This window comes from Channa argus, chromosome 4, assembly GCF_033026475.1.
Source record: "Channa argus isolate prfri chromosome 4, Channa argus male v1.0, whole genome shotgun sequence".
In the NCBI taxonomy this organism is placed as follows: domain Eukaryota; kingdom Metazoa; phylum Chordata; class Actinopteri; order Anabantiformes; family Channidae; genus Channa; species Channa argus.
In genome coordinates, this window is record NC_090200.1 from 27,742,508 (window position 1) to 27,767,041 (window position 24,534).

The following is a 24,534-nucleotide window of genomic DNA, read 5'->3' on the forward strand; positions in this document are numbered from 1 at the left end:
AGCATGTACAAATGTTTCATCATCAGAAATTATTTAAAAAATTGTTTTTAATTTATTTATTAAGGAGGATTCAAAATTTTGCACGATTTAATTTTCATGATTACTATACATTTTTTAGTAAATGGTCTGCGCTTATATAGAGCTTTTTCTACCTATCGCTTTACACTGCTTCTTATTGACCCATTCACACTCACAATCACACACACACATTCATACACCGATGGGGGAGCTGGTATGCAGCTGGCCAATGCTCACCGGGAGCAACTAAGTTGGGATTCAGTGTCTTGCTAAAGGACACTTCGACACATGAGCTCCTTGATAATTTAAATAGAAATTAAGTTTAAAAATGTTCGGAAGAAGGAACATTTGTACTAAGCTAATTGAGAATTAATGCTGGGTTAATGACAAAAAAGTCTTTCAAGTGTAATTACTATTTAAAAATTTTAACTGCATTGATAGAAAGATTTTTTTCATACTGTACAGGTGATAAAATCCCAAGCTGTAACATTGCAAATGAGTTTAGAGCTATAAATAAAGATGACAGGGCAGTTATTGTCCACTTTCCTGGTAACATCTGCCAATTATTGTTTGTACTCTTTCCTTCACATAAGTCATGCGAGACATGGGAAATTACCAATTGTGTGTTTGTCTAATCAATGCAAAAATGGATAGAGGCACTGAATAATGAGCCTACTACCATGACAACTGAATAAGCAAACATGTGGTGTGTGTGGTGTGAATACTGTTCAAAGATAGCTGCTACACCAAAGCTTCTAATGGAGTTAACAGTGTACATCTTGGTATTGATTAGACTATCAATTTAGGAAAGTTTCTTTACAACTGAGTTAGATAAATGCATCAGCATTATCTACCTCTAGTATAAATACTACATATTTCAGGAATGTGCATACATTGTCAGTGCATGATGCAGAATGCACTGAGGTAGCCATTTTCTACACAAGCAATATGGCAGCATGGGGCCCCAGGGGAGCTGTAGCTTGTCTAGCTTTCCATGCTGCTGACCTTCAGGCTCGACAGATCAGGGCTGCTCCCACTGCAGCGGTCAGATAAACAAGATGTCTGGACAACAGTGGTAAAGTAAGTGGATAAGCTGAGGGAGAGGCGACAAAACTGACAAGATCAAATGTGTGTGTGGTGAGGCAAGCCAAGAGTGTAGCAAAAGACGAGAAGCTACCGTGTGTGTGTGTGTGTGTGTGTGTGTGTGTTTGTGTATCTGACCTGTTGATGAACTCTTCATAGCAGGAATAAATAGCGGCGAGACACACTGCCACCAGGTTTGGCAGGACACGTGGGTGAGGGCACTGCCCTGTTGGGCCGTGCATGCTGCAACACATATAGGTACTGGTTAAAAAACATGGTCCAGAGGTTTACTAAAGGTTCAGCACCTGTCACACAGACAATCAGCTGCATCTGTCTAATCAGCATATCATCCAGCCCTTATACATGTGTAAATCTACTCAAACAGTCCATTAACAAAAGTATAGGACCTCTTGATACATTCTTGACCATTTCTCACCTGTGGACAAACTTCTTGACGACCTCCATCCCAGCATTGAGCTCATTGAGGGCCAGGATGTACTCCTGAGTAAAGAGACGCAGTCGAGGACACTTCCCAAAGTCCTTAAATTACCAGAGACACATGCAAAATTTAAACTTAATCCAAATTGCATACATTCATATCTCTCTCTCTCTGTGTGTGTGTGTGTGTGTGTGTGTGTGTATATATATATATATATATATATATATATATATATATATATGTGTGTATGTGTGTGTGTGTGTGTGTGTGTGTGTGTGTGTGTATATATATATATATATATATATATATATATATATATATATATATATATATATATGTGTGTGTGTGTGTGTGTGTGTGTGTGTGTGTATATATATATATATATATATATATATATATATATATATATATATATATATATATATATATATGTGTGTGTGTGTGTGTGTGTGTGTGTGTGTATCTATCTATCATATGTCCTAAGTTGAAATGGGATAATTTTTAAATTGTAAACTGTTTAACAAAACTTAATAAATTTGAAATGTTTTTTTTAAACCTTTAGGTTTTTAACTGCTCTAACACTATTGTTGCCCTGCATCGATCAGATTATCTTTATTTTTTTGCTTAGCGCTTAAATGATAAATATTGTTAGTTTAGTTTTACTTTTGTACAAGCTCTAACTGTGGCACTGAAATCTAATTGCAAATGCTACATTCTATTCTATAAAATATTTTCAGAATACAATAAGATATATTAGATACACTGAGTATGTAGATTTACTAAAAACATGTACACTGGTTTCAAATCTCTTTGTTACTACTGGATGCAGCTTCTGAACACACTCCTTCTTACCATATTGTGTTTGAGGATTCTCTGGACTACAGGAGTAAAAACTTCGATCACAACCATTGAACGGGGCCGCTCCCGACAGTGCTGAAACACACAAAAAGGACCATTAACAAGTGGCACTTTCAAATCAAACTATTAGAGGTGACTACAGAAATGTTCGATGGTGTTTTATTTTTACTGTCGACGCAGGATATGATCTCACCTTACAGAAGAACTCACACAGGTCAGGTGGTGGGTGGTTGTTTTCCAGAAGCGGAGCAATGGCCTAAAGACACACGCATTATATAGCACACTTAAAATAGGAAGAGGCTGCACCAAAGTGCCTCACAAAAAATACAAACATAAAGAATACATTAAAATGCACTTAAAACTGGTTGAAAAGTAAAACCAAAACAAACAAACAAACAAACAAAACAATAGTTAAACAATATGGCAAAAGGGCAAATTGTAAGATATAAGCAAATACATCACAGAAGAAACTAAAACAATATTAGCAAAGTTTTCATTAAAGTGCATTTTGAGCATAGATTTCATAGATTTTAAAGATCAAATAACTCAAATGCTTATTGAGAGGCTGAGCTGGGGGGGTCTTTACCCCAGCGCTTGCATTTTGACCTAGGGACTTCAAGAGAAGGTGATTTGAGGGTCTCAGTGGTCAGGTTGTTTTATGAAAATTAAAAGCTCAGGCAGGAACATATACAAAGCTCTAAAGACAAACAATAAAAGCTTAAAATGAATTCTTGGTTGTGAGGACAGGGGTATCATACTTGCATGTACCTGTCAGGAGGCGAGCTGCTGCATTTCGTACTAGCTGAGGGCATGTTAGAGATGACTGACGGATTTCTATTATGGACCAATAGAATAGTTTAGCCTTGAGCTGATAAAAGCATGACCAGCTTTTTCCAGATAACTAAAGGGGAGAAACTTCAACTTTGCCTTTCGTAACAGTCTCAGTTGGAAGAATCTTGTTTTACCTGCTGAACAGATCTGACTCTCAATGTTAAGCAGACCCCTACGTTTTTTTTACAAGAGTGCTTAAAAGTGGAGTCAGTAAGCCAAGATTTGCATCAACACTAAAGGAAAATTGTGTTTTGCTCTTGTGTAAACATAGGAAGTTTTCATAATTTTACTTCTCTCATACATTTTAAAAGACACTGTGATTAGTTACTATTCCTGACACTCAACGGGAGGTAAATTTGTAACTCCTGAGCATAGTAGGGAATTGAATAAACAAGTCGAGAAAAGGACAGGGCACAATTGATGCCTAGGGTACCTCACGGCACAGGGGAGAAGATGTATGTCCACCCGCTGGTGGGGCCGAGAGATGAGGATCTCATGATTTATAGAGTCAAATGCAGCTGTCAGAAAGTCCTGAATCAGCAGAATCAATTGTCTGAAAGAGTTTATTACAGACTTTCAACCAGACTAAAATCTTTTATTCAATACCATTTTCCTCGATAAAAGACTGCAGATGAGTAAGTACCATCTCTTTAAGCACTTTGAAGTGAAGAGCAGTTTAGAGAGTCTGAAGTTGGGGCAGATGAAGGAAATTAGATTAAACTTTCCAAGACAAATGGTCTTTGACCAAAATGGATGGTATAATGTTCAGTGGGTTATTTTCATATGCTGCACTCTCTTAGTAACTCGGGGGAGACACACTGGCTCACACTCCTCCACACCAGCTTACACTAACAAGTAGATGTACACGTACACACACAAACATTTCGTATCCTATCTCTTATTTACACTGGCTGCAAGCCAGCAGTATGGATCTGCACTGTGAGGTGCAGAAGCCTTGCAAAAACAACCGACAGGTGATCTACACAAACATGACTACCTGTCCCAGCATCAAGCTCTTCTGTTGTGCCCAGATACTACGATACAGGCATCGACCACAACAGGGAAAAACATACAGGCTTAACATGAACAAACACATGAGGAGAATCTATAGTTTTATATAGCCACAGGTGGTAATGATTAACTTTAAGCCTGTCATCAAATATCAATTTGTCCTAAGGTGAACTTCATACTCACCACAATTATGTTTTCATGATCCTGAGTGCTTAGGTTGGAGTTCTGTGGGGAAGGAGAAGGAAAAAAGCATAGTTTAAGTGTAGGTTTATGTGTGTATGTCATACTGTGATCAAATGTCATGAGTTTGGAGATTTGGAATAATGTCACGTTTTAGGGGTTGGGATTAGTATCAGGTGTGGCTGAGTGGGAGGTTTCTGTTTTTTTACTGTGTGGCACTACAGTGCCACGTCAGGACTATCCAAACACCTTCCCAGAAATACTCTGCCTCTGAGGAAATGACACCACCATCAGAGCAAACAGGAGGACAAATCTAAACATGACGATGACATCGGGAGACATCGTGCAGAAAAAGCTGTGTAATTACATGAAGGCATGATTCCAATCTGTTATTAAGACTTTATGGTTCTTATTTTCCTTTGCTCTAAGGAAACAAAGACTGGCTCTAACTACATTAGCTCAACTACTACAACTACTACATTTCTAGTCTAACGTTTTAGAAACAAAACAAAACAAAACTGTATTATGAATTGTTATACAGTATGCATTACAGCCTCTATTTCCCTATTGCCATATTTTACAGTTGCTGTGTGTGTGTGTGTGTGTGTGTGTGTGTGTGTGTGTGTGTGTGATACCTCAGCCAGCAGGGTGGATATGATGTGCAGCGGAGCCTGGTGGATGGAGTCGTCCTGCAGTGGTGAGGTCAGAGCCATGTCCACCAGCGCTCTGATCTCCTTGAGCACCACATCCCAGCGACTCGGGTTGTTCAAGACCTTACGGTATTTGTAGATCTTTTTCTGCAGGAAACACAAAGTGATACTTAGCACTTCACTACCACTGAGATCATAGAAAAAATATGTCCTAAAGTATGAATTTTAACCCTGCTTTGGCACTGTTTCTTTTGCGCTGCTAATGTGGGCATGGAAAATATTTGCTCACCATGGTGCAGTGAAACACACAAACAGGAAATGAAGAATCACAGCTGTGTAAAACCATGCTATCTTCACACCTTCGTACATACAGGCATTGCGTTCCATGCGACAGCTTTTCATTATTGCTTAAAAAAACAATATTTAGTATGAAGGAAATTAAAAACAAAGGTAACAGTTTTATTTAAAGTTTAATATGAACTTATCGAGGCACACTTCCTTGTATAGGTTTATTTAGCTCAGTGAGCACAGCTGGCTCTGGTACTGACAGGTCTGATCCTCATTAAGGTCTACAAAGTTCTACTTATTAATGGGATGGTGCAAATGAGGGAAGATTTTTTTTATACAATAAAATGCAAATTGTGGTGTTTTACCATGAACATTTTATAATAAACATTGTTTGGGCTTTACAGTATCGAAATGTGTGTGGCTGTAGGTGGGGGAGGTTAAACACCACAGCATAATAAGGCTGATGAAAAAAATTATTAGATAAAAACAAACTGTAACCTTACCTTCCACTGCAGGGAGTGAAACCACTGGTCCCTTAAGTAGCTGTTTGCAGCCTGTAGCATGCGCACACACACACACACACACACACACACACACACCAACACCCACACACACAAACACACATATACACAAAAACAATTTCTTAGATGTCTGTGTAAACATTTGCTTTTTTTAATCACTGTCACTGTCATTGGCCTTTGTCTCAGAAGTACAGCCCCACCTCTCTAGTGACGATCACTTACTTTAATAAATGTGAACATTTTACTTTTAAAAGCAGTCTGAACATATAAGAACCTAGTGGTTGAGGATTTAACATTAGTCATCAAAAAAAATTAAATAAATAAACCCGTAGTGGCTGGATACAAAGAACAAAATGAGGTTTCACACTGCATGCAAAAGGAAACAGATAATCAACAAGCATGACTGAAGATAATTCTTAATGTTAACAGAAAACTATTGACAAGTACAGCTTTAACACTGACTATAGGTAATGTGAAAGTGGCTGCTTGTGGAGCTGATTTACCAGAGTAATCAATTACAGTTATTCTTTAATCCCTTTGTTTTTTCTTATGAAGCAAACAATGAATGCATCTTTAATGCGGTTTTAAATTTTGCATTTCAGTTTAACATTAAAGAAACAAAGTAAAATTTAATTGCAAAATATTCTTGTTATTATGTATCAGGACACTGTGTGTGTGTGTGTGTGTGTGTGTGTGTGAGAGAGAGAGTGTGAGAGAGAGTAAGTGAGTGGCCTGGTAAAATATGAAAAAAAGCCCAAAAGGTCTCTAGTCATTTTCAGCTAAAAGAGGGCCTTGCTCAAAAATAATTCTAGGAAATATTTCTGCACCGCTGCCAGGCTGGTCAGCATCTCTACCACTGTATTCCAAACATCTAAACAATGTAGCTTTTCTGTTAACTTTTTGTAGTGATGTATTAATGTCACATCCATGAGCATACAACTGTACAGAAACCATATTGAAACTGATTAGAAATGATTAAATAATAAACTTATTTATAAAACTTATTTAAAAAAATATTAAAATCATTAAAGGGCAACTTCACTCATTTTCAAGTTGTTGATATGGTTCTAGTTTGGGTTATACAGTACATGTAGGATATAAATCTTCTGAGTTGCTCCTCCAGGTGACGACATCTGAAATAATTTTTCAGATTAGATGATGCCATCTGGTTGGATATACTATAGTGACTGTCAACTGAGTCTCAATTCAGTGGTCACATTCTGTGAAGGCTTTGAAGACAAGCTAAGCCTTCTGAGCGGTGGATCTTTAACCAAAAAATCTATCCAAAGATTTGTTGTGTGCTAATAATAAAGAGAATATGTCAATATATAGAAGGCATAGATAGCAATGATATCATCTGGTTATCTTTTCGCTTGCTATCAACACACTGGTTGGCACAGGAAGCCATCTGAACATCAGTGAAGCCCCATTACTGATAAAAAGGAGATTTCTTTGACACTACTTATATTGAACATTGTTCATGAAATGTCAACAACTGTAGTGACACTCCAACTTCTATACTAAAGAACTGTTGTTTCAATCGGTAAGACCAGTTTAGACCAGACAAGGTGTGTAATTAGAGGAAGAAATGGTGCATAGTCTAGTTGCATTAGAAAAAAAAACAAAGCATCCAGTATAGTGTGTATTGTTCTTAATGGCACAGTGGATACAAGTTTAACTTTAATGTGCTACTGTGGAAAAAGTATATTTGGTTTAAGATCATTTTCTCATAACACACTGGGTCAGGTTAGACTGAAACTGAGTCTTGTCATTCTAGCCACCTCTTCATGAACCTAGAACTAAGCAAACATAATTGATATTAAGTCCCCAGAACCTGTATGTATGAGTAACTAAAGATGTTCTCAATCATTTTTGTTACCAAATAGTCAAAACTAATTGACGTCATACCCCCAACCCTTGAGCTATGATTGCTGTTGCTTTCAGATCTAGATTAATGACATGACCTACATATACAGATACATTTATATCAACTCAGTGATTTAATCATAGATATGTGTTTTTATTGCCATCACTTCAACCACCATGAACCAATTTGTGCTAATGAGCAATTTGTTGCTGTAGCCCAGAGCAGTGTTCAGACTGTTTAGGGTTTTCAGGTTGACTCACTATAATCCTCACTTTTCCATTGCATGGAAATAATTTCTGATTTTGCAAGTTCTTTCTGGTGCTGAAAGACTATGCCAGGCTTTCCAATTGTCTATGACCCAGCAGGACGCTTAAATGGTCTTGGTTTGTGGATACGAACAAGTGTTGCTTTTCCTTCAAAGTACAAACAGAGCTTAACTGGCATTGATCCACACAGCTGGCAGCAGGCATAAACAAACCCAGCTGAGGAAGTGGGTTTGCACTGTTGACCTCCAACACCCATAATGGGTTGAGCTGTGTATCTGAGGTAATTGAGCTAATGGGTAACAGAACCATATGTGCTCACTGAATGGCTCTGGTTAAAGTGGAGGGGATTTTTTTCCCCTCCAGAAATTCAGAGCTGTCTCCTGAAGGTCAGCAGGTACATGTTGAAAGGTGCCTAACACTGGTTCTGGTACTATCCTGAGCCTAGACACACTAGACATTCAAATCAAGCTGTTGTTAGATTTCAAAATAGAATCAAAGTGTTTGGAGAGTGTTTGGGTCCAGCCCTCCCAAGGAATCATGTTGGAACCTTAGTGAGTAATTTTAAAAGGTTCATCATGGCACCAAACCAACTCTACAGTAAGGAGTGAGCAAGTCCTAAACATTTTAAGCCACCAGTAGGAGAAAATTTTCAGCAACTTATTGTTGAGGATTGACACTTTAAATCTGTGTACAGTAGGTAGCAGATAAGCTTGTAGTCCAGCTGACATCATACATTATGAAAGGCCTGAATTCTGAATGTGTGGGATGATTGACAGAATCGGTGGTGTGTGATTTTGAAAAGGATGTGAATTCAACTTAATTCAAAAATCAATAAATAAAATAATAATAATTTTAAAAAGAAGGAAGTTCTAGATTTCAGTACCCTCATTATCAGTCTCAATGCAACTTTTCAGTTAATAAAATATCTGCTAAGGTAAATTAGTATTAGGATAGTTGATGCCTGACTTCAACACTATTTCTAATTAGAAAAGGTCATGACATTCATCTAGAAGCTTCGCATCATCAGCTAGGACTGACCGCTCCATTTGCTGGTTAAAACATGACATCGCGGACAGCAGGTCATTTTAGATTAGGCTTGTTGTTTTTTTAAGACAACTGCAGACATGTCTATTACCTGCAGCAAGACGGTGCCACCAGGGAAACTGAGCTGCACACAGTACTTTGGGGCATTGTCCCATGAGAGGAGCTGAAGGTCTTCTATGGAGCTGTAGGACAACGATGTCTCCATGTAACCGGTGGGCTAGAGAGAAGAGAAAAAGCAGGACTGTATTAGGCTGCCACTGTCTAACATTTACACTATAGAATGTATATTTAAACAGAGCAAGAGGAGAAAAGGGCATTTATTTTTACTGGCAGTCAGCTGGAAAGACAAAAAGAAACATATCCTGGGATAACCTGCCCTGGGTAAACACCATGGTCAAACAAAACCTCTAAATAAAGCAAAATGGCTTATGCTGTGATCCAGTACACAGAGTTGTCTTTATCAGCAGGGCTGACATTTGATATAGTTCCAAGTGAAAGCTGAAACAAAGTGGAAAATCAATTTAAGTAAAGCATTAATCACACAAATACACAAACATCACCTAAAAAGACATTATTCATGTAACTTTGAGTCATTACACACACACACACAGTAGCAGAACTAGGGTCCCACTCTCACCACTGAGAGAGATGGAAGCAGATGCAACTGAGTAACAGGCCACAACCTGTTTGCTAGTCTTAAAATGATTACAGAAATGCTGACAAATTACCACAAGTTTCCGGACTCAGGAACAGAAGAGTCTTTAGAGAGAAAGATGGGGGAGAAAATAAATTAAAAAACAAATCTGAAAAGATAAAAATAACAAGCTCGACTAAAAGCAACGAGGAAATGGAGCCAACACTAATGAGTTTGAAGAGAAATGTTGCATGTGTGTCTCCATCAAGATGTGTGTATGTCAGTAATGCAGAAATGGCAGTAAGTGAATCACCAGTTGATTTCCCAGACATAAGTGCCACTGCATGAGTTAGTAACAATTACTGCTGATGGGAGACTTAACTGTATATCCACACAAATGGGTTCTGCACACGTCATCTGCACTGGCTGCTGCTGTTGTACCCGCCTCAGACAGCAATTTATGTTCTTTTACTTGAGATTTTCTTAGGCTTATTTTTATTCAGAAATGCTGAGATGATCACTCAGAGTATGAACAAATGGTCTGGCTGATGTTTTCCTTCTCCACCAACCTGATTTTTTTTGGAGTGAAGTAGACTCTCTCAGCAGTGACTGTAAAAAGTTTCAGCTGGAAGTAGAGTGCAGTTCTGATGAAATACACAAGTAGATTTATGACTAGGGTAGAATTCTTAGTTTAAAAAACAAACCTGAGTTTCTTGTTATCAGTGTATAAACATAGATTTAACGTGTGACTCACTATTCTCATTCCCAGTGTCAGATAAGAGCAGAAATAGAAAAAAAAAAACATAAAGTCAATATCATATCAGTTTTTGAACAGGAACGTTTACATGGGAATGAAGAAATAAAATACTGGGATTGGATTACAAACAAATATTTCATTTTACAGGATAGTTAGGAGAACTGGATAAAAGGCTGTTTACATTTGGAAAGTAAAAACGGACAAATAAGTTGAAAATGAAGTGTTGCTCCTGATACATGAGGCTGAAGTGGCTGATTCAGAGTGAAACCAGCACAATCCAATAAAGAGGAAGCACAGCTTATTCTGATCTATTCATCTGTGCAACAGCTTTTTGAAAGTAACACATTCAAAACAGTACACCTGTTTTAAATTTGAAACTGGCCATTATATTTGCCAGTATCTTAATAGACTGAGGTAGAAGGTCATACTGAGAAATCTGTTTTTCTTCACAGTTAGAGGAGCATTGTTAAAACTTTCCCACTTCACACATTTATACAGTATGTTATTGGCCATTTAATCGACTTTTTTGCCATTCCCCTCTAATAATAATTGACTATATCAAGAGAACAAAAACAAACTAAGTTCTTAAAGAAAGGTCTTATGCTGCCTCTGCCATATCGTGCATAGTAAATATCGTCAGTAAGGTTTTTGAGTAAGTCTCGCCCCCTCCAAACAACCAAAAGGTCAAAAAATATTTGCGTTACATGCTGAGGCAAAAAGTTTATGACTATGAGTTATAAAAGTATGTTTGAGGCCAAAAAGCAACCCACAAAGGCCTTGACATTTAACTGAGGCTGATTTTAACTAAGAGTTAAATATTAACTTTTTACAACTAGACAGGAGAGGCCTTGTGCTCATTGTGTCACTTTCAATAGATTTTTCAGACACCGACCAGTTTTCAACCTTGCCAGGTTTTTATCGTGGCGAAAACCCTGAAGCAGATAGTTTACACCTGGCGTTCTTTCCTGGAAACAATAGTGCAAACACAAATTAAATAACTATCTCAATAATGTCCAGACAACAAGAAAAAAGGAGAAGAAAGCTTCCCAAGGGTGGGATCATCCTTAATTTCATCCAGATCAGATTTTATAATGTTATAAAGGTGCTGGACTTGTTTAATGTAGGCTAATGACCATTTGACCTCATTCTGTGGACTTACAGTTCATGCAGAAAAGTATTCAAAACGCATTACCTTTTCCACATTTTGTTATGTTACATCCTTTATCCTAAATGGATCAACTTTGCTATTATACTCAAAATTCTACAAACAATTCCCCATAGTGACACATTAAAGAAGTTTGTTTGAAATCTTTGCAAATTTATTAAAAATAAAAAACAAAAATACAAAAAATAAATCACATGAATACTTTTTGGATGCACTGTGGGGTCCAGAAAAGAACATTGAGTCATGTGGAGATTGTCTATCAAACTCCATTTCCAATGTTTGCATCTGCAGGACTTTTGGATTCTGGGATACATCAGGTAACATGATTCAATCTTTGGATACTGAGAGTATGTTGTATGTATCATATGCATTATAAGTTTGGTTTATGTGCGTGTGAGAATGTGTGTAGCATTAAGTTACATGTGTGCAGACACTGTATGTGGGCAGTGCATTGATTGGTTGTGTGATGTGTGTCAAAAACAAGGCTGACACACTTTGGGTTTGGACATTGAAAGATTGTGAATGTCAATGTAGTGTTTAAACAGGTGTGAAAGCATTGCATTACCTCAGGAGAACCAGAAATAAGATAAAAATATGTCTAAATCTATAAACAACAGAAATAGATTTACAATTGCCTTTTTGAAGAATTAATGAGGATAAGAATATTAATATGAATTCTGATGATTTATATGTGAAGAAACTTTTGTTTTGATGTCTCACTACAACAATTTTTTATAAATGTACATCATAAGCAAAAATCCAAATGATTATTCTCATCATTATAGGATTGGACTGTCAACTTATAGCAAGTGTCTGAGGAAAAGGTCTCCGCAGGCTGTTTTGGTGACTCTCCACCACCTCCCTGCTCTTTTTCTGTTGTTTCCAGACAGATAAACAGCCTTTCTCTGGCCTCCTGCAGAACACACACAGTCATGGCTCTGCTCAACACAAAGACATCAGTAGTTAACACTGGAGCAGCCTCAGCGAAGGGCTGCTTTTACCCTGGTGTCCCTCTGCAGCGGAGGCAAGCAGATAGGTGGTTCAAGCAGCCCCCACTCTGTCTCCCTGTCTCCCTTCCTCGCTGCCTAAGAACAAACATGCTATTCCTTTATTTACACCATCCTCTGAGGTTTACAGAGTGAGCTGGCTGTTCTGTCTCACCACCAGCACATGCACACACACTGTTGTAAAACTGTACATGTACGGGATTTTCATTACAGATGACATCCACAGCAAATATTGGCTCTGGGCGCGAGCTCTTATTTGTTTGGAAGAGGAAACATCAACCACTGCATTTGTTACTTTTCCTGACCCATGTGTGCGCTGCCGAATAGTATTTCTGCTCATGTTATGTGCATAAACTGCAACATAAAGAGCAACATGTGAAACTGTTTGCAGAAGGAGGATATAAATGATGCTGCATTTTTTTAACAGTCAAAGACAGAATGGAGACAAATACAAGGAGCTTCAATTTTCTGATAACCAGCCCAGGTTACCATAGATACTATATCCTGCACAAGAGCATACAGTGATTGCTGGCCTTCCTCTACCTTCCTCTCTCTCTACATTTCCTTCTGTCTTTCTTTTGACTCGACTGTGTTTTCCTGTTCCCAGTCCTGTTTTTCCCTTTTTACTTTCTCATTCTCTCTCTCTGTCTCTCTCTTTGTCTCTTTCTTTCTCTCTGTTCTGCTTTTTATTGCGGAGGAGGGCTGGAGGAGGCTACAGCTCCTCTTGGCTCTTTACTGCTGTGTTGCTATAGAAACAGGGGATGGAGATGTATGGTGTCTGTGTGTGTATGTGTATGTGTGTGTGTGTGTGTGTGTGTGTGTGTCTGTGTGTGTTTCCAAGGAGAATTAGATAAGGAGCAATGATGGAAGGAAGAAGAAGACTACGAAAGAAAAGTATCACGCTCCAGCAACAATGAATGGACATCATTATCTACATCAGGACACATGAAACATGAAAAAATGCACTAAAATGTCAACTCTTGTTTGGTTTAAAGGTTTCATCCTTCAAAAATAGAAAATGCTTTTTGTATTTACTTTTATGGGACTGGATCAATGCATTTTCGTATTAGTATTTTATGTTCAACAAATTATGTTGCTGTCTGCAGTTTGTTTACAGGTGTACTGTTTGACCAAGTAACCAATGACTTTCTTTCATTTCTTTAGGATCCTGAATGATAACAGCTCATCTGCTTTTATTGTTTAGTTATTGTTTAGTTAGTTATTGTTATAGTTCCAGCAACATGATGACCTAAATGAACAATGTTTACATCCATAAGGACACAATTAAAAACCAGGACTGAAAGGGCAGAACTTCCAAAAGCTTAAAACCCTCTAGTATATAGTACTAACATGGTAGTACTTTACTTCTTTGAAATTTCTTGAAAATCAACAGATAAAATTATGTTATGCTGAACTACAAGTGGCCCTTCATAAGACTTAGTTAGAGCAAAGATTCCCAGTCTCATCAGTGACTCCCTAGACCTGGTGCAAAACAAAAACCAGCAGCTGGTTAAAGTGATTTAGTGTTTTAACCGCTTTCCTCTTTGTTCTGGCAGCTGCTTTATCCACTGGAGAGTGGAGTGGAGAGTGTTTTTGTCAGCTAATGCTAACACTACACTGTCCAATTTTATAGTCATTTTATTTTCTTTTTTTAAACATATTCTCTTACCAAAATATGCTCCAACAGTAGTGTAAGTCTTATTCAACAGCACGGTTTGAGCGAGGCTCACTCTCCTGACCAATCAAAGAAAAGCAACAAATTCTGCTTTATTTTATTTTCTGTTATTTGTTACCTGCTACTGCCTGAAAGGCTGTGAAGAGGATGGCAGAGTGTAAAAAGTAAATGTGTACAGTAGAGAATTGTATTAAACCACTGCTGAAAATAGTCTGCAAAGATTCCACTGTTCCTTCCTGGTTCCTGACTGCCACACATGTCATTACGAGCAGGTACAATTCTCTTACTGATAAATGATGTATTTTTGTTGGGGAAGAAAAAAAAAAGAGACACCCACACAGGTTTTCAGCATCAACGCAGCTGTTAAATAGTTTCAGAATGTGAATACTTTTCCTCTCCACAATGACTTGAGGTCATGACACAAGGGGGGAAAAAAAAAAAGCAAAACATGCTAGCAGTGATAAACTTGATGAATTCAGAGGAATCCAATTCCTGTGACTGGACATCTTGAAGCTCTCTGTTCCCATCCCACAAGTGTAACTTTAGAGAGAAAGGCTGGCACAAGTATCAGCACATGTGAACACTGAGTCACTGATCAACAGCCTTTGGGCTTCCTAATATGCTGTGTCCACTGAGTAATGCAGGGCAGGGAAGACTTTTTACATGGAATTTCTGATGACTCAAAGCAGGAATACAGTGACGGTCAGAAACAGAAACAGACAGCTGGCTGTCCGCATGCAAAATCAAAATGCGAGTTCCGCATTTTGATTTTACGCAGTTTTTACGCCGGATCCCCTTTCAAACGCAACCATCAACAATTTCTACCAGGCTTGGGACTTTCACTGCATGGCTGGGGATGGGCTTTTTAGGGGTTCACTGTCTTGCCCAGAGACATGAAGTTGGGAAGAGGGGGCATGAACCTCCGACCCTATAGTCAGCCACTCTACCAATTGAGCCACTGCCACCTCTTATGCCTTAGGGTACTATGTAAAAATGTCCAACTAATACTTTGCCAGTTTGTGACAGAGCCAATACATATGTAACAAAGAACCCACAGCAACTTTACATTTGTCACATTGAGGTGATACAGAGTGGAATATATTATGTAATCTGGACTTGGAATAATGCAATCAGAAATGTGAATTGGAGAACCAAAATATGAGCTGAAGTAGGTTAAATGATAAAGAATTGTTCTTTATAAACAGATCCTGAATGGGGATCATACCCCTCCCTCTCCAGGCAGGGAAAACCACATTTGACCATGGTAGCAGAAAAGAATGATTAAAGCAGATAGGGGTGTGCAAGGAGGTCTTAGGTAAAAACAAAGCACTTTCCTGATATGATTTAAAATCCTGATAAGAGTTCCTTACTGTAAAACTTAAATATCTCAGATTGCTGGGTTTGTTCCCTTTTGAAATCAGCAAAGCCTGTAGAGAAGAGTTTGTAACTAAGTCATCTTCCACAGAGGGGCATCAAGGGTCACAGTGTCGGGATCAGTGTCCCAGTACATCAGGACCCTAGCATTTGTGCCTGAAGGCTGGTAGACCAAGTCCATTCTGAGATTTAGGTTCAGTAGATGGGTTTTAGAGAATCCTCCACGTGTCTATATTTCTTTTTAATTTTGAGATAAACTACAAAAACTTCAAATTCAAATTACAAAAAATAATAAATAACAAATTCAATTCAAATAACATTTTTGGATTTTTGGAAGTTTGTCAGTTTGTAGCCCAACAGTTTGCCAAGTGAGGGTTTTGGCTCCAAGTTGAGGGGGACTGACTTCACTGCATAGCTTACGTATAATAATATGTCATCCACATAGAAACTGATGAGTGTTTCTACACCTCCCACTATTATGCTGATGATTAGTGGGTGGTTTCTAATTTTTACAGCAAGTGGCTCTTGCATTAGAGCCACTTGCTGTAAAAATTTGGTCACCAAATGTGATCAAATATGATATTAAAAAAAGGACATAACAGGGCATCCCCATTGGACTGAGTGGTAGAGAAGGAATATGGCTGACTTGTCACGATTAGTTAAGACAGAAGGCACTGGACCTGCATAGATCATTTTAACCTAGGTAATAAAGGATTCTCCTACTCCAAATTTGCTTAGGGACTCGAACATTTACAGCCATTCTATTTGATCAAATGCCTTTTGTGCATCTAAAAAGGTATGATTGCTGCTTTGTTGGTCTTTTGGGAGTCTGTGTATATGGTGTTAAGGCATTTAACATTGAAAAAAGAAAATTTTCCTGGGATAAATCCAGTCTAATCATGGTGGATAATGTATGTAAGATGCTTACTTAATTTGTTTTCCGGATCCTTTGTGATTATTTTTCTGTTAAAATTCTGAAAGGCAATAGGTCTATAACTGGCAGGACCTGTCTTGTCTTTCCCTTTTTGTGCAAAAGACCAATGTTAGCTTCGTATAGAGTCTTAGGCAGGGCCTCCCCTTGTTTAGCATGCAATACTATTTTGAATAATAGTGGAGCGAGCAGGGAGGAGAATGCCTTGTAGTATTCGATGGGAAATCCATCTGCCCTTCCATTTTTCCAGAGGGAAAAGCTTTTATAGTAGAAAGAAGCTCTTCAATTGTAAGATGAGCATCTAATTCCTCTCTGGCGACCTGGTCAAGGCATTTAAGGAATCACAAATGTTGTTCAGATCAGATTGAGGGGTCTTGCACTTGGATGTGCAGAGATCTATGTAGAATTCTCTAAATCTACTCATTATTTCTTTAGGATTGGTTAGCAGGGTGCCTGATTTTGACTTGATACTACAGATTGACCTGGGGGCAATTGACCTAGAGCTTGCAACTTGCTGGGCTTTCCTCCCAATTCAAACTGCTTTTGTTTTAACTTTAAGAGACTTGTTTACATGGTTACCCAGATTGCAATTATATTTGTATTTTAGCTTCCTTATTTTATTGTAATCTGATGGTGATTTTGAGTCTTGATATGTCAATGTCAATGCCGGGACAGCATAGTCAATCTCTACTAAGCTGTTGTTCCTATCCTTCTTGGTGGAAGATTTGAATGAGATAATATGACCCCGCACTATCACCTTTAATGTTTCCCATAGGAAGGAGTCAGAGACCTCACCAGTATCATTTGTTTCAATTAATTATTTTGTCTTAGCCGCCAGAAAATGTATTGTCTGCTAGTACTACAGGGTGGAAGCATAGGGGCGGCAGTGGCTTGGTCGGTAGGGACAGAGCCAAGTTAATGGACATGGTTGAAGGGCTTCGATCTTAAATTAATATATTATGGTTTTAGTAGTAGTATTACTGACCAAAAACATCATCAATTCTACTGTAAGATTCGTGAACATGGGAGGAATAGGAGAAGTCACTGTCTGTGGGATGTTGAAGCCTTCATATATCGACAATGTTTCTGGACTCCATCAAATTGTTCAACATTTGGTGTACGTGCTTGGGTAGATGACGAGGGGATAGCCTGTCTAAGTAAAAAAAACTGAATTCTTTCCTTTGTCTCTACCCACCTCCTGCTTTTCCTTCTCTATTTCAACCCCCCTCCACTATCACCATTGCTGCTTTCGCACTCTTTTCCCCCTCATTCCTTCTCAGCATTCCAGTATACCCTCTTTTGAACCCTTTGGTCATCCTCTTCCTTCTTCCTTCCTCTCTTTAATTAGTAATCTGCTTCCACCTTTTCACTCCTCCTCCATCCCTACTTTTCCTGGATGCTTGCTTCCTGGCTTTGTCACCTTCTTTTACTACTCGTTAGTTTGCTTGTTACTTCATCTGTTTATTATGATAAAAAAATTATTATTATTATGATAAAAATCACTAAAGGCAATCAATAAAAATAGCTCACACGAGAGTCATGCATCATGCTGTAAGCATAAGCACCTGCGCAATAAAAAGAAATGTTGAACAAAGTAGGTGTTAGATACTGTGTGTAACCACACACACTCCTTCATAATCTTCTGCAACCACTGTGTCTCTGTGTTTGCATCACACACACTGACAACCACAACTCTCCTATCCCAAGACACACTGGGAGGGGATAAGATCACACTAAGTGCACATATCTTCCTGTTCCAGTCATGAAAAGCATTGCACATTCTGTCCCCCCTTACATATTTATCAATAATCGCACGACAGCGCTTCCCAAACAGAAGGACATCGAGCAGATCAATCAATTACGGATATAAACAGGCCGTATTTTCGTTGGAAGACTGTCTCACTGTGGGACTTGTGTGTGACGTCATGTGGAGTCACTTCCCTGAATGATAAGCTGCCTTACTTCTTCATTTTTTTAAAGAACAAAACACACAGCTGACCTGCAGTACGATGTCGACATGTCCCGCAGGCCTTCACACAGGACAGAACAGAGAGCCTGTCTGTTAAGCCAGCTGTGCTTAAACACCCTTGCTCCATGAAAACAAATATTTATAGCTTTGTCTTATTCAAATTATAAACTTAATAAGAAGTAACAGTGCATGGCTGCTGGAGGAACAAGATGGTGCAATGAAAACAATGTAGTGATATACAGTAATACTAACCAAATGACTAATTAATAATATTTACTAATAGTAAAAGCATTTATGGTTGGGGCACCACTGATTTTGGTCAAACATCTCTTTCATTTATTTCACAAAATGCACCATTCGGGGTTTGACACCGCGATCTTGGTCAAGGTGGTTACAAATACAGGACCTTTAAAAGGTAATGTTACAGTTTTTCAAAACTAGTACTTCTGTGAAGCAACATTTTTAAGGTCATACTTGCACTAGGCACTTAGTTTCCTTTTGTCATTGCATGAGCACGTTGTCCCCCCTCCCCTTTGCCACTACTGGTCTGCACCCACACTGCACTTAGCGATCTGTGAGGATGTGACATTCTGTGTTCGAGAAGTGCCTCCACACTCAGTGTGAACACTAACCATGCCAGAGTCGGAACGCACTGCCTGCAGTAATGTGCAAAATATATAGGAAATGTAGTCGTATATAAAATGAGGTAAAAGACAAACTAACTCATACAACCTAGTTTCAGGAAAAAAAAAAAGATGCTGTGTAAAACATACAAAAAGAAAAAATAATAATAAAATAAAAAAAACACAACTATACAACTAACTACTTCACAAAACTAAGTGTTTGGGAACTAAGGAGGAGACTTGATTAGTTCTGGATGATGGGTAAAAGGTCTGGAAGGCCTATACTACAGAATGCGGTTTGGAATTGTGTTGTTAAAATACGCAAGACCTTCCAAGTAAAACGACGTCATGTCATTGCGAGTTTTTCTTTTGTTCTCACGACTGCCCGTGTCCCTTTTGTTGTTCCAACTTTTTTGAAAAGTGTTGATGGCATCAAATCAATGATCATATTTCGTAGTTTCAATGAAATAAATAAATAAATATAAATATATATATATATATAAAAAATCATAGATACATATACATTATATTTTTATATTCACATCTGATAGTGAGATGTAGCATAAAAACTATTTGATTACAGGCACTCAGGTGGTAAAAAAATAAAAGGCCATTATTAAATATGACCCAACATACAAAACCTGAATGCTTATCACCAAACTTGCCTTCCCTCAGGGTTGTCTTTGATATAATAACTTTGTGCCATGTACAATTAAAAAAACATTTCAAATGATCTTCAGATCATTGCGTCCCCCCCGCCCCCCTAATTCAAATTCTTCGAAGCATGAGGCACATTGATTGCTCAGTTTTAACTGTACCTATTACAAGCAAATAAAATTCTACTCACAATATGAATCCTAACTGAGGGTATGTGACCCTCAGACAGTTCCTCATATTATTTTGTTGGTGAAGCAGGCTTGCTCCTGTCATCCAGCATCAAATACCCACGGGTCTCTCTTGGTCCAAAAGCAATGCAGGACATCACTTCGTACACTGGTATCTTTAGAATGGACATTTCCTCAATTTAATACACTGATGAAAAACAATTGGTGAGTGGCTCCAAAGCCAAATAAAATGAAATAATCTGAATCCATGTAAGACACCAGACAGTCACTGCTTAGCTCAAAAATGAATTATTGCAATGTAGATAAGGGAGTTAATCCAGACATGATAAAGACCTGACATCAGAATGAAGTAAATATACACAACAGCCCAAAAAAAAAAAAAAAAAAAAAAAAAGCAATGACTACCACAGCAGCAACAACACAATATGAAAAAGAGAAGGTTTACAAGAAGTAACAACAGCTCCCGGCTGCTGGTGGCCAACTGAGCAGCTGGGAGCTGTTGTTGAAAATTTCAAGTAGTTCCACACTTAAATATACACTCAAATATAGCACACCTAATAAATATTAAATATAACATTAACCCAAACAAAACTAGAAATCAGATAGTGACGAACCTTGTATGGTTCTGATTAGCCAGGAAGGTTGGAGTGGAAAATAAAGATGGTACTGCTGTGAGCTCTGGTTATTCCCCGTAGTATTGGTGACACAGGACACGTGTAAACTCACAGTTAAATCAGAGAGTCAGTCTGTTAACATGCCTAAATATGTTTAAGCTGTTCACTTATTTAAACACAAATGTCTACCACAGAGCTTTAGTTCTTGAAACTATATGTGTGGTCCCAAAGTGCTTCATGTTTTAATATTCATATTGTTCACTAGTGATTCCTAGATATGGATTAATAAAAACAACAACAGGATTTCCGAGAAAGCGTTTTTCCCTTTGTTAAGCTGTTGTCATCTTGGATCGCTGTGACTGGCTGAGCTGTTTCAGAGACGAGACTAGTAGCCTGTCTTCTAGTGGGTTTCCTAACCACCACACCCTCAGATTTACTATGTCCCACCTCTTGTAGATCTTTCGCACTTTGCACTGTTCCACCTACACGGACTAAAACAACAGGTGCTCTTGGAGACGCCCACATGTTCCTATGCTTGTGCCCTGAAACTGCTTTGTATTGGTCTGCTTCTGCATATCACTCCATTGATGCAGACTCATAGAACTTAGTGTCAGATTAAGTGTGTGGCCTACAAAAGCACTTTTTTATATTAGACCTGTGGGTCATTTTAAGGGTGGTTCCTCAAACAGGGGCCACATTTTCACTTCTCACTGTGGTTTGGCAAAGAGACAGATGGATAAGATTAGGGGCGTTTTCAAACCTGTAGTTAATTTGCTCTGGTTGAAACCATGGCCTGTTTTTTCCCCTTGTTTTACTTTTCTTTCACACAGAAAAATCACTAAGTCACATAAGAATGGTTGTGTTCAGTCACAGGTTAAGTTGATCTTAGGCAGGAAGAACGTTAAAACACAGGAACAATATCTATACTGGCCAATTTTCCTGTTAGTGAAAAGCAATGGCACAATTGGTATTTGTTCATAGTCTGGGTAATTATCTGGGCAAACCTCTGAAAGCAGATGCTGAATACACTAAGAAAACCCAAGCTCTCAACTGGCCTTTTAGCTTCAACCATCTGCTTTAGGTTGGACAGGGTCAGATCATGTTTTCACCCCAAATGAATCGCTTCGAGAGTTCTTATTTTTTAAGATAAATCTTCTAAAAATTTTGTAAGAAGTTTTTCTTGCTTCGCTTATCATAAATGCAAGGTTCACGTAATCTAGTTCTGGTTCCCACATGACGCCCATAGAATCATTATCATTTAACCTCTCCATGCATTATATTATTATCAGCATATCATGTAATTCTTTCTCCTCCATGGTTTCTCTGTCTCCCTTTTATCCACAGTTATCACACATCATTTTCCACCTCTGACTGTCTACAACATGTTAGATAAATAAGGTCATGTGTTGAGTTACTGAAAAATTATTTTAGAACAACTTGACTTTTTAACCCTGTCTAAAAGTCAAATGCTTGTTTCCTGATCTTAGTCAATTTCTGTCAACATACGTGCCCATACTCTTCTTTGCAGCTTCTCTCACTCAGCTCTTGCCTGTGATCCAAAGCAACAGTAAGAAGCCAAACTGCCAGTAATGGAAGATTGTTTTTCTAGAAGTTGCGTGACTTCTTGTAATATACTATCTGATGTTGGCTCTCGTGCAAAATGGTCCAGAGCTATAGCTACTGCTAAGGATAAAAACGTCTCAAATGCACAGCATACTAGGATTTCATTTTGCTCTAATTTAAATGAAGTTTTTCAATCTTAATTTCTTTATTCATTGGCAAAGATGTATTTTCCAAAATCTTTCAGCCTTACATCCTGGGAATATAAGACCTCAGGTTTAGTGGTCATAATGAGAAAAAGGACTAAAATAATACACAGCTGTCCTGTTGTCTTGAGGCTCTGAGCTGCCCTGGTCCTGTAACACACATTTGCTACAGACTGGATGTAGGGGGGAAACAGCTGAGTCTGTCCAAAGACCACACAATTCATATCTTAGCACTTCAAAAGTTTATTAATTAACACCAATTTAAATGCGATAAAGTGATTTTACAGGAAATTAGGGCCAGACTCCCGGTCATTTTTAGGCATATGCCATATGGACTTTCACCTACAATGCGATGAGCTGGGGGGCTACAAAAAAAAAACCCAGTGCAGTGTGTGTAACCCTACCTCTGTTGCTGTGTTCAAATGATTAATCAGGAAGAAGTGTTTGATTGAGAACGACAAGCATGATAGAACCAACTGTACAGCACTATATTATTTTTTAATATCTAATTTTAGGCGAATTGTCAACGTAGAGAACATACCACCATAAAATCTTTACTTTTTATCCAATCAGAGCAGCAGAAGACCTAAACATCTATGTAGTCATCTGGAGTAAAAAACAAAACGAACCACTACATTTTACATGTAATTGTTTAATTACAAAAATGAAGTGTTTTGTAGAATCAGCACGGTATCACATAAAAATAATAGTACCAATATTTTTCCACAACCGTAAAAATAACCCAGCAGCATGTCCACACCATCAGCACGTAGAATACTATTTATGTTAGTATTAATGATAATTAGGACACCAATAATCAATAAGTTGATAGGTCTGACACAAAAAATAAAATAAAGAAACTAGAATGAAACATTCAGGTTGCTTTATTCAATATTTTATTTTCAATATTTATTTAATATCACAAGTCAATAAATCCTGGCATTAAAACTAGCTGCTATAAATCCAGATGTTTGCTGTAGGAATGATAGCTGTTAAAGTCACCCCACTGTGATAATGTGATCATCTTTAATCATTTTCTAACGTGATCTCCTTGATGTATCTTTAAAGTCTGCACTGGTAATTATACACATTGTACAAACAAAAGATAAGATTTATTATAAAATGTGGTCAGTCCACAATTTAGACACAAAGACATTGATTAAAAGTAACCTGATGATGTTAGAATTATATCCAATTTCCTGATGTGAATAATCAGGTAATAGCTTCATTGTCTCCAGTATCAACATAATATTTCATGCACACTAAATAAATTTATATTTAATATATTGAGGGGTATGCAAACTTTTTGCACTGATAGAATTGTCATTATTTTACTAGAGCTTTATTTATATACACTCCAGTGACCATTTTTCTTACTTCTAATGATAAAGAAACATTTGTTACTGCTGAATGTGCAACAAATATTATATTAAATCAAAATAAATTGAGTTTTACTCATTTTCTATTTTAAAATAAAAGGGATGCAACCTTTTGCACACATCTGCCATCTCTCTCCAGTTCTCAGAATTAACAAGCAGCCATCACAAGCCTTTTGTTAACCTTAGCGATCATATAGTACTACAACATTATGTGTAATATGCAAAGAGGTGCCAATATATCATGCCTATTTCGTCTATGCTGGGGTTATTGTCTTGCCATCATATGGTGAAGCAGCTGTGCATAAATGATGCAAACTAGGAACTGAAGTGTTACAGTCTGACGTCAACAAAACTTCAAATGCAAACCAGAATTGGCAGGATGTAAACTGTAAGAAAGGTGTGAGGACCACAAATCCATGTTTCAATGCAGATTAATTTTCATAGCAGACAGCTGTAAAACAAAGAGTGGTGTGAAATGCTTTTTTCCCCCTCAGGATGGCTACAAACAACCCAGTTTCCCTAAAAGCCATGGCTTAAAACAGTCCCAGTTAGTTCCCTGACACCTATTCGCTCCTCTTACTCTATGTTTTTTCCTTCATGTTATCTATCTTTTGCAGAAACACACATCTACAGAAGAAGAAGGGGAACAAGTCCAAGTCCAATTCCAATCTGTTCTAAAGTTCATAAGTCAATCTGATGAAGAATGCTACCATTCCCCACTGTAACTCATACCTTTGCC

General features: G+C 37.9%; 1 protein-coding gene across 2 annotated transcripts in view; it reads right to left on the bottom strand.

Annotated features, from left to right (window-relative positions):
• cmip (c-Maf inducing protein) overlaps window positions 1-24,534 on the bottom strand; it is a 51,646-nt gene that overhangs the window by 17,697 nt on the left and 9,415 nt on the right. The window contains exons 3-10 of one of the 2 annotated variants that reach the window (XM_067500437.1): window positions 9,148-9,273; window positions 5,862-5,912; window positions 5,056-5,217; window positions 4,424-4,465; window positions 2,592-2,654; window positions 2,393-2,473; window positions 1,538-1,641; window positions 1,240-1,344 (exon numbers count right to left, since the gene is read on the bottom strand). In XM_067500437.1, coding sequence (XP_067356538.1) covers window positions 1,240-1,344; window positions 1,538-1,641; window positions 2,393-2,473; window positions 2,592-2,654; window positions 4,424-4,465; window positions 5,056-5,217; window positions 5,862-5,912; window positions 9,148-9,273 — 734 coding nt within the window. The remainder of the gene's footprint in view (window positions 1-1,239; window positions 1,345-1,537; window positions 1,642-2,392; window positions 2,474-2,591; window positions 2,655-4,423; window positions 4,466-5,055; window positions 5,218-5,861; window positions 5,913-9,147; window positions 9,274-24,534) is intronic. The other variant, XM_067500438.1, reaches the window with a different exon arrangement.